Source organism: Palaemon carinicauda, chromosome 14 (assembly GCF_036898095.1).
Source record: "Palaemon carinicauda isolate YSFRI2023 chromosome 14, ASM3689809v2, whole genome shotgun sequence".
Taxonomy (NCBI): Eukaryota; Metazoa; Arthropoda; class Malacostraca; order Decapoda; family Palaemonidae; genus Palaemon; species Palaemon carinicauda.
Window position 1 is genome coordinate 136,184,937 of NC_090738.1, and position 12,400 is coordinate 136,197,336.

The window sequence follows — 12,400 nt, forward strand, 5'->3', positions numbered from 1 at the left end:
CATATTTGCACCAACTCGCAGCGGTGCCCTTTTAGCTCGGAAAAGTTTCCTGGTCGCTGATTGGTTAGACGCCCTTTTAGCTCGGAAAAGTTTCCTGATCGCTGATTGGTCAGACGCCCTTTTAGCTCGGAAAAATTTCCTGATCGCTGATTGGTCAGATGCCCTTTTAGCTCGGAAAAGTTTCCTGATCGCTGATTGGTTAGACGCCCTTTTAGCTCGGAAAAGTTTCCTGGTCGCTGATTGGTTAGACGCCCTTTTAGCTCGGAAAAGTTTCCTGATCGCTGATTGGTTAGACGCCCTTTTAGCTCGGAAAAGTTTCCTGATCGCTGATTGGTTCGACGCCCTTTTAGCTCGGAAAAGTTTCCTGATCGCTGATTGGTTAGACGCCCTTTTAGCTCGGAAAAGTTTCCTGATCGCTGATTGGTTCGACGCCCTTTTAGCTCGGAAAAGTTTCCTGATCGCTGATTGGTTAGATGCCCTTTTCGCTCGGAAAACTTTCCTGATCGCTGATTGGTTAGACGCCCTTTTAGCTCGGAAAACTTTCCTGGTCGCTGATTGGTTAGACGCCCTTTTAGCTCGGAAAACTTTCCTGGTCGCTGATTGGTTAGACGCCCTTTTAGCTCGGAAAAGTTTCCTGGTCGCTGATTGGTTAGACGCCCTTTTAGCTCGGAAAAGTTTCCTGGTCGCTGATTGGTTAGACGCCCATTTAGCTCGGAAAAGTTTCCTGGTCGCTGATTGGTTAGACGCCCATTTAGCTCGGAAAAGTTTCCTGGTCGCTGATTGGTTAGACGCCCTTTTAGCTCGGAAAAGTTTCCTGGTCGCTGATTGGTTAGACGCCCATTTAGCTCGGAAAAGTTTCCTGGTCGCTGATTGGTTAGACGCCCATTTAGCTCGGAAAAGTTTCCTGGTCGCTGATTGGTTAGACGCCCATTTAGCTCGGAAAAGTTTCCTGGTCGCTGATTGGTTAGACGCCCATTTAGCTCGGAAAAGTTTCCTGGTCGCTGATTGGTTAGACGCCCATTTAGCTCGGAAAAGTTTCCTGGTCGCTGATTGGTTAGACGCCCTTTTAGCTCGGAAAAGTTTCCTGGTCGCTGATTGGTTAGACGCCCATTTAGCTCGGAAAAGTTTCCTGGTCGCTGATTGGTTAGACGCCCTTTTAGCTCGGAAAAGTTTCCTGGTCGCTGATTGGTTAGACGCCCATTTAGCTCGGAAAAGTTTCCTGGTCGCTGATTGGTTAGACGCCCTTTTAGCTCGGAAAAGTTTCCTGGTCGCTGATTGGTTAGACGCCCTTTTAGCTCGGAAAAGTTTCCTGGTCGCTGATTGGTTAGACGCCCATTTAGCTCGGAAAAGTTTCCTGGTCGCTGATTGGTTAGACGCCCTTTTAGCTCGGAAAAGTTTCCTGGTCGCTGATTGGTTAGACGCCCATTTAGCTCGGAAAAGTTTCCTGGTCGCTGATTGGTTAGACGCCCTTTTAGCTCGGAAAAGTTTCCTGGTCGCTGATTGGTTAGACGCCCATTTAGCTCGGAAAAGTTTCCTGGTCGCTGATTGGTTAGACGCCCTTTTAGCTCGGAAAAGTTTCCTGGTCGCTGATTGGTTAGACGCCCTTTTAGCTCGGAAAAGTTTCCTGGTCGCTGATTGGTTAGACGCCCTTTTAGCTCGGAAAAGTTTCCTGGTCGCTGATTGGTTAGACGCCCATTTAGCTCGGAAAAGTTTCCTGGTCGCTGATTGGTTAGACGCCCATTTAGCTCGGAAAAGTTTCCTGGTCGCTGATTGGTTAGACGCCCTTTTAGCTCGGAAAAGTTTCCTGGTCGCTGATTGGTTAGACGCCCATTTAGCTCGGAAAAGTTTCCTGGTCGCTGATTGGTTAGACGCCCTTTTAGCTCGGAAAAGTTTCCTGGTCGCTGATTGGTTAGACGCCCATTTAGCTCGGAAAAGTTTCCTGGTCGCTGATTGGTTAGACGCCCATTTAGCTCGGAAAAGTTTCCTGGTCGCTGATTGGTTAGACGCCCATTTAGCTCGGAAAAGTTTCCTGGTCGCTGATTGGTTAGACGCCCTTTTAGCTCGGAAAAGTTTCCTGGTCGCTGATTGGTTAGACGCCCATTTAGCTCGGAAAAGTTTCCTGGTCGCTGATTGGTTAGACGCCCATTTAGCTCGGAAAAGTTTCCTGGTCGCTGATTGGTTAGACGCCCTTTTAGCTCGGAAAAGTTTCCTGGTCGCTGATTGGTTAGACGCCCTTTTAGCTCGGAAAAGTTTCCTGGTCGCTGATTGGTTAGACGCCCTTTTAGCTCGGAAAAGTTTCCTGGTCGCTGATTGGTTAGACGCCCATTTAGCTCGGAAAAGTTTCCTGGTCGCTGATTGGTTAGACGCCCTTTTAGCTCGGAAAAGTTTCCTGGTCGCTGATTGGTTAGACGCCCTTTTAGCTCGGAAAAGTTTCCTGGTCGCTGATTGGTTAGACGCCCTTTTAGCTCGGAAAAGTTTCCTGGTCGCTGATTGGTTAGACGCCCTTTTAGCTCGGAAAAGTTTCCTGGTCGCTGATTGGTTAGACGCCCTTTTAGCTCGGAAAAGTTTCCTGGTCGCTGATTGGTTAGACGCCCTTTTAGCTCGGAAAAGTTTCCTGGTCGCTGATTGGTTAGACGCCCTTTTAGCTCGGAAAAGTTTCCTGGTCGCTGATTGGTTAGACGCCCTTTTAGCTCGGAAAAGTTTCCTGGTCGCTGATTGGTTAGACGCCCTTTTAGCTCGGAAAAGTTTCCTGGTCGCTGATTGGTTAGACGCCCTTTTAGCTCGGAAAAGTTTCCTGGTCGCTGATTGGTTAGACGCCCATTTAGCTCGGAAAAGTTTCCTGGTCGCTGATTGGTTAGACGCCCTTTTAGCTCGGAAAAGTTTCCTGGTCGCTGATTGGTTAGACGCCCATTTAGCTCGGAAAAGTTTCCTGGTCGCTGATTGGTTAGACGCCCATTTAGCTCGGAAAAGTTTCCTGGTCGCTGATTGGTTAGACGCCCATTTAGCTCGGAAAAGTTTCCTGGTCGCTGATTGGTTAGACGCCCATTTAGCTCGGAAAAGTTTCCTGGTCGCTGATTGGTTAGACGCCCATTTAGCTCGGAAAAGTTTCCTGGTCGCTGATTGGTTAGACGCCCTTTTAGCTCGGAAAAGTTTCCTGGTCGCTGATTGGTTAGACGCCCTTTTAGCTCGGAAAAGTTTCCTGGTCGCTGATTGGTTAGACGCCCATTTAGCTCGGAAAAGTTTCCTGGTCGCTGATTGGTTAGACGCCCTTTTAGCTCGGAAAAGTTTCCTGGTCGCTGATTGGTTAGACGCCCTTTTAGCTCGGAAAAGTTTCCTGGTCGCTGATTGGTTAGACGCCCTTTTAGCTCGGAAAAGTTTCCTGGTCGCTGATTGGTTAGACGCCCTTTTAGCTCGGAAAAGTTTCCTGGTCGCTGATTGGTTAGACGCCCTTTTAGCTCGGAAAAGTTTCCTGGTCGCTGATTGGTTAGACGCCCTTTTAGCTCGGAAAAGTTTCCTGGTCGCTGATTGGTTAGACGCCCTTTTAGCTCGGAAAAGTTTCCTGGTCGCTGATTGGTTAGACGCCCTTTTAGCTCGGAAAAGTTTCCTGGTCGCTGATTGGTTAGACGCCCTTTTAGCTCGGAAAAGTTTCCTGGTCGCTGATTGGTTAGACGCCCTTTTAGCTCGGAAAAGTTTCCTGGTCGCTGATTGGTTAGACGCCCTTTTAGCTCGGAAAAGTTTCCTGGTCGCTGATTGGTTAGACGCCCTTTTAGCTCGGAAAAGTTTCCTGGTCGCTGATTGGTTAGACGCCCTTTTAGCTCGGAAAAGTTTCCTGGTCGCTGATTGGTTAGACGCCCTATTAGGTCGGAAAAGTTTCCTGGTCGCTGATTGGTTAGACGCCCTTTTAGCTCGGAAAAGTTTCCTGGTCGCTGATTGGTTAGACGCCCTATTAGGTCGGAAAAGTTTCCTGGTCGCTGATTGGTTAGACGCCCTTTTAGCTCGGAAAAGTTTCCTGGTCGCTGATTGGTTAGACGCCCTTTTAGCTCGGAAAAGTTTCCTGGTCGCTGATTGGTTAGACGCCCTTTTAGCTCGGAAAAGTTTCCTGGTCGCTGATTGGTTAGACGCCCTTTTAGCTCGGAAAAGTTTCCTGGTCGCTGATTGGTTAGACGCCCATTTAGCTCGGAAAAGTTTCCTGGTCGCTGATTGGTTAGACGCCCTTTTAGCTCGGAAAAGTTTCCTGGTCGCTGATTGGTTAGACGCCCTTTTAGCTCGGAAAAGTTTCCTGGTCGCTGATTGGTTAGACGCCCTTTTAGCTCGGAAAAGTTTCCTGGTCGCTGATTGGTTAGACGCCCTTTTAGCTCGGAAAAGTTTCCTGGTCGCTGATTGGTTAGACGCCCTTTTAGCTCGGAAAAGTTTCCTGATCGCTGATTGGTTAGACGCCCTTTTAGCTCGGAAAAGTTTCCTGGTCGCTGATTGGTTAGACGCCCTTTTAGCTCGGAAAAGTTTCCTGATCGCTGATTGGTTAGACGCCCTTTTAGCTCGGAAAAGTTTCCTGATCGCTGATTGGTTAGACGCCCCTTTAGCTCGGAAAAGTTTCCTGATCGCTGATTGGTTAGACGCCCTTCTAGCTCGTTAAAGTTTCCTGATCGCTGATTGGTTAGACGTCCTTTTAGCTCGGAAAAGTTTCCTGATCGCTGATTGGTTAGACGTCCTTTTAGCTCGGAAAAGTTTCCTGATCGCTGATTGGTTAGACGCCCTTTTAGCTCGGAAAAGTTTCCTGATCGTCGATTGGTTAGACGCCCTTTTAGCTCGTTAAAGTTTCCTGATCGCTGATTGGTTAGACGCCCTTTTAGCTCGGAAAAGTTTCCTGATCGCTGATTGGTTAGACGCCCTTTTAGCTCGGAAAACTTTCCTGATCGCTGATTGGTTAGACGCCCTTTTAGCTCGGAAAAGTTTCCTGATCGCTGATTGGTTAGACGCCCTTTTAGCTCGGAAAACTTTCCTGATCGCTGATTGGTTAGACACCCTTTTAGCTCGGAAAAGTTTCCTGATCGCTGATTGGTTAGACGCCCTTTTAGCTCGGAAAAGGTTCCTGATCGCTGATTGGTTAGACAAGATGATTCTAACCAATCAGCGACCAGGAAACTTTTCCGAGCTAAAAGGGCACCGTTGCGAGTCGGTGCAAATATGAATCGCTAAAAGGAATGGACTATATAGCCTCTCTTTCTTTATCCCAGCTCCAAGCTCATATAAAAAAAGTTAAGATCCTCGATTTGAATATGAAACAACTAATAAAATATACAGTACAGCAGGATAGCGAGAATGGCGGTGGGTACGACCAGGCCAGACTTGTTACCTACCTGTCCTTCACGTGCATTTTGGTCCCCGGCGAGCTCCACTTTGACGTCGCGCACTCTGCCGTCCGGGTCTAGTAACACTTCCACGTAAAACATGTCGCACGAGACGAATACTTCGGATCCGGTGGTTGCGGCCGTAAACTTCAACCTGGCAAGGAAATAAACCGATAAGACACTCAAATTTAATGCTAAAACTTCATAGTCGGAAAAAGTCTATAAAATTATTAAGATCTCATGAAAAGGAACAATCGCCTTAGTGTCTAGTTGGGACTTCACTCGTCTTCCATCGACTATTACATTTGCTCAGGTAGCATCTATAACGTTTAAAACACTCCCAAAAGACTAAAATTACTGCCAGATCTTTGCTAGGACACAATCTATGACTTTTAAAATGCTTTCAGAAGACTAAAATCACTCCCAGATCTTTGCTAGGACAACATCTATAATGTTTAAAACACTCCCAAAAGACTAAAATCCCTGCCAGATCTTTGCTAGGACAGCATCTATAACATTTAAAACACTTCCAGATGACTAAAATTACTGCCAGATCTTTGCTGGGACAACAACTATAATGTCTAAAATGCTTCCAACCTAACAATTGAAAGGGACCAAACCCTAAAATACAATTTTAAAAGATACCTACAGTAATTTTATTTTTTTTTTACATAAAAGACCATATAAATGTAACAGCAAAGAATTTAAGCGGACAAATAATCTAAGTATAACTGCATTAACCGTCAGCTTTACACATCGGAATGTTAACCGGAATAGAACACTTACCCAAGCTGTCTCGCAGTAGCCTCCAATCTCTCTACCATCGCCGATAGAGACGTAACTTTTATATTGTTCTGGAGAGAGTCAAGGCACGATCCTAGAGCTGCCCGCTCGCCGGGATCGAGAATGTGATGTTTGTTCTGTTGAAATTAAGGTTGCATATTAATACACTACATGTACGTTTCAGTATTATTACAGTAAATACATAAGAACAAGGTTTTCATCTACAATTAACTAAAAGGTTCGGCAAAGATTAACTTGTACCGCAAGTTGACTTGAAACCCTTCCTCACCCTTCCCCACTAATGGCGTCCTCTCACATCCACTCTCTTAACCCTTTTACCCCAGGCTATTTGGAACTTTCCAACCCTTAACCCCCAGGGGTTATTTTTTTCAAGCACATTTTGCAGTATAATTTCTTTAAATTGCTCTAACAGCCTTAATTTTCATCATAGAGAGGTCAGGTTGGTCTCATTCTCTTGGAGAATGCCTGAAGTTTCTAAAAGATTATCAAAAATATGCAAAAAGAAATGTAAATAGCAGTTTTTTGCAAGGACGTACCAGTACGTCCCTGGGGGTAAAGGGATGAGTTTTGTGAAACGTACCAGTACGTCCTTTGGGGGTAAAAGGGTTAAAAATAACCTTAACGTTTGCAGTAAAATGAAGGCACTAGAGTTTCATATAAAACTATTGACAAACAACACTCACCATAATAGCCTGCTTGATCCCCTTTGCCGATTCAACGAGGGACTGAAACCCGCCGGCTTTGCTTCGAAGACGTTCCATGAGAACCTCCATTTGCCAAGCTGTGCTCGTCGTCGTTGTGGTTATGGTGGTTGTGGTGCCCGTTGATGGGGTGGCGCCCGTGCACCTCCCTGCGACTGCATCATCACCAGCTAAGAAAAAGGGAGGCGGTTATTCACACGATAAAAGGGGCAAAGACGATGGCTCATCACCAGCTGAAAAAAACAGGGGCGGTTATTCACACGATAAAAGGGGCAAAGACGATGGCTCATCACCAGCTGAAAAAAACAGGGGCGGTTATTCACACGATAAAAGGGGCAAAGACGATGGCTCATCACCAGCTGAAAAAAACAGGGGCGGTTATTCACACGATAAAAGGGGCAAAGACGATGGCTCATCACCAGCTGAAAAAAACAGGGGCGGTTATTCACACGATAAAAGGGGCAAAGACGATGGCTCATCACCAGCTGAAAAAAACAGGGGCGGTTATTCACACGATAAAAGGGGCAAAGACGATGGCTCATCACCAGCTGAAAAAAACAGGGGCGGTTATTCACACGATAAAAGGGGCAAAGACGATGGCTCATCACCAGCTGAAAAAAACAGGGGCGGTTATTCACACGATAAAAGGGGAAAAGACAATGGCTATCACAGTACGGAACTGTAATACTGTACCTGCCATCATTGGTATCGGATTATTTATTTCATCTACTTTGGAAAAAAGGGGATTTGGTTAGTCATACGATAAAAGGGTCGAGACAATGGCTATCACATTACAGAACTGTGATGCTTGCCATCATTGGTATCGGATTATTTATTTCATCTACTTTGGAAAAAAGGGGATTTGGTTAGTCATACAATAAAAGGGGAAAAGACAATGGCTATCACAGTACAATAAAAGGGTCGAGACAATGGCTATCACAGTACAGAACTGTGATGCCTGCCATCATTGGTATCGGATTATTTATTTCATCTACTTTGGAAAAAAGGGGATTTGGTTAGTCATACAATAAAAGGGTCGAGACAATGGCTATCACAGTACGGAACTGTGATGCCTGCCATCATTGGTATAGGAATATTTCATCTACTTTGGAAAAAAGGGGATTTGGTTAGTCATACGATAAAAGGGTCGAGACCATGGCTATCACAGTACGGAACTGTGATGCCTGTCATCATTGGTATCGGATTACTTATTTCATCTACTTTGGAAAAAAGGGGATTTGGTTAGTCATACAATAAAAAGGGAAAAGACAATGGCTATCACAGTACAGAACTGTGATGCCTACCATCATTGGTATCGGATTATTTATTTTCTCTACTTTGGAAAAAAGGGGATTTGGTTAGTCATACAATAAAAGGGTAGAGACAATGGCTATGACAGTACAAAACTGTAATCCCTACTACCTTTAGTACCCAATTATTTATTTTGTCTACTTTGGAAAAAGCCAATGGGGTTATTCACAAGATAAAAGGGTCAAGACAATGACTATCAAATAGTACAGAACTATAATCCCTACTATTATTGGTAGTAGTTTGGCCACGGTACCCGCCGCCCATTGAGATACAACCGCTAGTGTGTTATTGGATCCTTTTGACTGGCCAGGCAGTTACGGTTCATTTTTTCTTTGCCTACACATATATCGAATAGTCTGGGCTATTCTTTTCGCATTCTCCTCTGCCCTCATACACCTGACAACACTAAGATTACCAAACAGTACTTCTTAACTCAAGGGGTTAACTACTGCAATTTAATAGATCAGTGGCTAATTTCCTTTTGGTAAGGATAGAAGAGACTCATTAGCTATGGCAAGCAGCTCTCCTAGGAAAAGGACACTCCAAAATCAAACTATTGTTCTCTAGTCTTGGGTAGTGCCATAGCCTCTGCACCATGGTTTTCCACCATCTTGGGTTAGAGTTCTCTTGCTTGAGGGTACACTCGGGCATGCTCTTTCCATCTTGTTTCTCTCCCTCTTTTTTTATGAAGTTTTTATAATTCAATATGATAGATATAATTTAATGTTCAATATCGTAAAATGTTTTATTTTGGTTATTATTACTTCTCTTGCAGTTTATTTCCTTGTTTCCTTTCCTCACTGGGCTATTTTTTCCTATTGGAGCCCTTGGGCTTATAGCATCATGCTTTTCCAACTAGGGTTGTAGGCTAGCTTAGCTAATAATAATAATTTTGTCTTCTTTGTTTACAATGACAGATTACTTATAATTGATCAATCAATCATAGATTTTACACGGCTTCTCTTCACTACAAAAGTTCAATGCACAAATAAATAATTTTGCTTTAAATTTAATGGCTGTAATACAGTACCACACTATAATGTATCTGTCATCTTCAACCACAAATATTCAAGACAATTTTATTTTTCCTAAATCTGTTGGACATTATTATCATTACTAGCTAAGCTAAAACACTAGTTGGAAAAGCAAGATGCTATAAGCCAAAGGGCTCCAACGGGGGAAAATAGCCCAGTGAGGAAAGGAAACTAGGAAATAAATAAACAACAAGAGAAGTAATAAACAATCAAAATACATTCTAAGAACAGTAACAACATTAAATTAGATCTTTCATATATATATAAACTATAAAAACTTAGAATACACAAGAGGAAGAAAAATAAGATAGAAGAGTATACCTGAGTGTACCCTCAAGCAAGAGAACTCTAATCCAAGATAGTGGAAGGCCATGGTACAGAGGGTATGGCACTAACCAAGACTAGAGAACAATGGTTTGATTTTGGAGTGTCCTCCTAGAAGAGCTGCTTACTACAGCTAAAGAGTAGGGGTTAGGTTAGGCGAGGAACCTTAGGTCAGACGGCATTCTTGTGTTTGTTTCTCTTTCAAAAGGGTGTTTTTCAGTCATAACTTTTGAAATTTTACCCAGGCTCCGTCCATATGAGTTATAGACTCCAAAAGCAGGAGCCCGTGCTTGGCAGCAATTCCTCAAACGTGTAATTGGCAGCGGCTTTATCGACCTATGCATTACAACGACAGGTTCCCCACCTAACCATTTTAGGTAATTATCAAATGAATAACTGCACATTTACAAGACGTTTCCCGGCAACTACAAACTTGACCAAGCAGTCGGAATGCATATGGCTGGGTCTGCATATGTTAGATTCGTAATTTAAGACGACCGAGGCTCTACCTATCGGTAATTTCATAAACAATGTAGGAGCTACCGATGGCTGGTGTACGTACCCTGAGGAACTTAGAGAATATTGGTGAAGTAACACAATCATAATATTCATAAATCATTAAAACTACCTTCATAATATCGTGTTTCAGTAAATTAAGTTTACGCATATCCCAAGTAGGGGTGTACATATGATAGCGGCCAAATAGGAGCCTTTGTATATTAGTGGCCAGTTCCTCGTGCCTTCATTTAAGATGGACATCAACTAACCTAACCTACAAGCCGTGTACTTACATACGTAACGGGGGGAGGCTAACGCCCCCTGCGGCCCCCCTTACATTGCCGCATTCTAAGTTCGCCATAATAATACATACAGGTGGCCGCTATCATACATACACCCCGCCAACTGTATGTACAGTGACGGCTAGTGTGACGGTCTGAACGCTCCCCCGGTCTCAGAATTCTCCTTGATAATCTGCGCATGCGCGAACATTACCGTTTGCCAGTGCATACGAGGTTGATGTTTTATTTTCCTGTAATGTTAGCTTGCGCAGCTCAACATTACCGCTTGCCAGTATATACGAGCTTAATGTTTTATTTTCATGCGAGCGAAGCAAGCTAATGGCGGAAAAGAACCATTATATAATGTCAAGGAGAATTCTGAGACCAGGGGATCGTTCAGACCGTCACACCGGCTAAGACTACGGCAGTCTAAGGAGGGTCGCAGGGGGGCGTTACCCGCCCTTGTTAGGTAAGTAGGTGAGGACATGGCTTGTAGGTTAGGTTAGATGGGGAGGTTTAAATTAGGGGGAGTTTTCCTGTAGTTTTGCTGAAAAAGTCTTACAAATTACTAGAAAATATGATGAAAATTCCCATTTTCTATGTAAGAGGAAGGAACTGGCCGTTGATATACAAAGGCTCCTCCCCAGGAATAACAATTATATGCGTAATATCTAAATATTAATTGTCTAGAATAAAATATCGGCTAAATAGGAATAATTATAATTTTGGCCTACGGTGTAGGACATTGACCCTAGCAAATGAATCCTAATTGTAGGATAGTTGTCTAAAAGACATAGGATAATCGAATGGTGTTATTTCATAACTATGATGGTTCAAATATGGAATTTTTAAAGATTAATTCCAAGGAAAATACCGACAAATTCCAGCGGTAACAAATTCCAGCGGTAGCAAATTCCCAAAACGGTTACGAGAGCCTACAGTATACTGTATTTTAACCTACAGTATACTGTATTTAAGCCGAATATACGATGTATCGTGATAAATACGGAGATAATATATCAATTTCATTCATAGATATATAAACTAAGTGTAATTATAAGGTGTAAACACCTCAAATAAACAAGTAAATATGGTGCTGCCCTAGCGCTGGGACGAGATGCATTTGGAGGCTTCGTTTATATATTCCCGTCTATTTAATTCCCTTCGAGCTTCGTCTGGTTACTTTTCGAGTCTTTATAAGTAATGTGACACAATTTAAATGTAAAGTGAGAGATAATAGCAACGTACTTTGTACTTTCGAGTTCGTCTCCAGCAAAGGCCTTTCGGTGGTAGCCATTTTCAGATGTTTACTAAACTCGTCCGATTCCTTTGACGGGAATTTATGGATTTTACGAGGCTGTTTGATATATATTTAGATATATAATATATAATTACATTTATTATTTATAATAAATTATTTTATATTGCTTATTTTAAACTTCAAAATCAAATTATTCATAATCCAACCCAAGCCATTCTCACGGTTTCGAACGCCATGCGAATCAAATTGCGTTTAGAAAATAGGCCTACACAAAGGTTAGTTTATAGAAATATATTTATTTCTTATAATATACTATTATATATTACTCATATTAAACTACAAATTCAAATTATTCACAATCCATCAACCCAAGCCATTCCCACGGTTTCGAACGCCATGCGAATCAAATTGCGTTTAGAAAATAGGCCTACACAAAGGTTGTTATTGGTCTAAATAATAGGTCAAACAATAAACATTATTTCCTAAATTAATAATATTAATAATATTCTATATATTAATATCATATATCATATATCATCAACTATATATTTAATGTTTTCTAATTTAGCTTTTTTGAGGGTTTCGAACACGATCGAAATTCGTCCAGACGTAAATTCCTGACAGTTAGGAATTTGGAAAGGGAATTTATTTCATAAAGATAATTCAGGAATTTGGAAAGGAATTTGGAAAGGGAATTTATTTCATAAAGATAATTCAGGAATTTGGAAAGGAATTTGGAAAGGGAATTTATTTCATAAAGATAATTCAGGAATTTGGAAAGGAATTTGGAAAGGGAATTTATTTCATAAAGATAATTCAGGAATTTGGAAAGGAATTT

General features: G+C 42.6%; 1 protein-coding gene across 1 annotated transcript in view; it reads right to left on the reverse strand.

The window, feature by feature from the left end:
* The window catches only part of MED1 (Mediator complex subunit 1), a 42,627-nt gene extending 31,002 nt beyond the window's left edge, over positions 1-11,625 (reverse strand). Inside the window, exons 1-4 of the mRNA XM_068387449.1 lie at positions 11,550-11,625; positions 6,836-7,023; positions 6,135-6,268; positions 5,358-5,502 (exon numbers count right to left, since the gene is read on the reverse strand). Of these exons, the coding sequence (XP_068243550.1) occupies positions 5,358-5,502; positions 6,135-6,268; positions 6,836-7,023; positions 11,550-11,598 (516 nt within the window). The 5' untranslated portion in view covers positions 11,599-11,625. The remainder of the gene's footprint in view (positions 1-5,357; positions 5,503-6,134; positions 6,269-6,835; positions 7,024-11,549) is intronic.
* Positions 11,626-12,400: the final 775 nt, after the last annotated feature.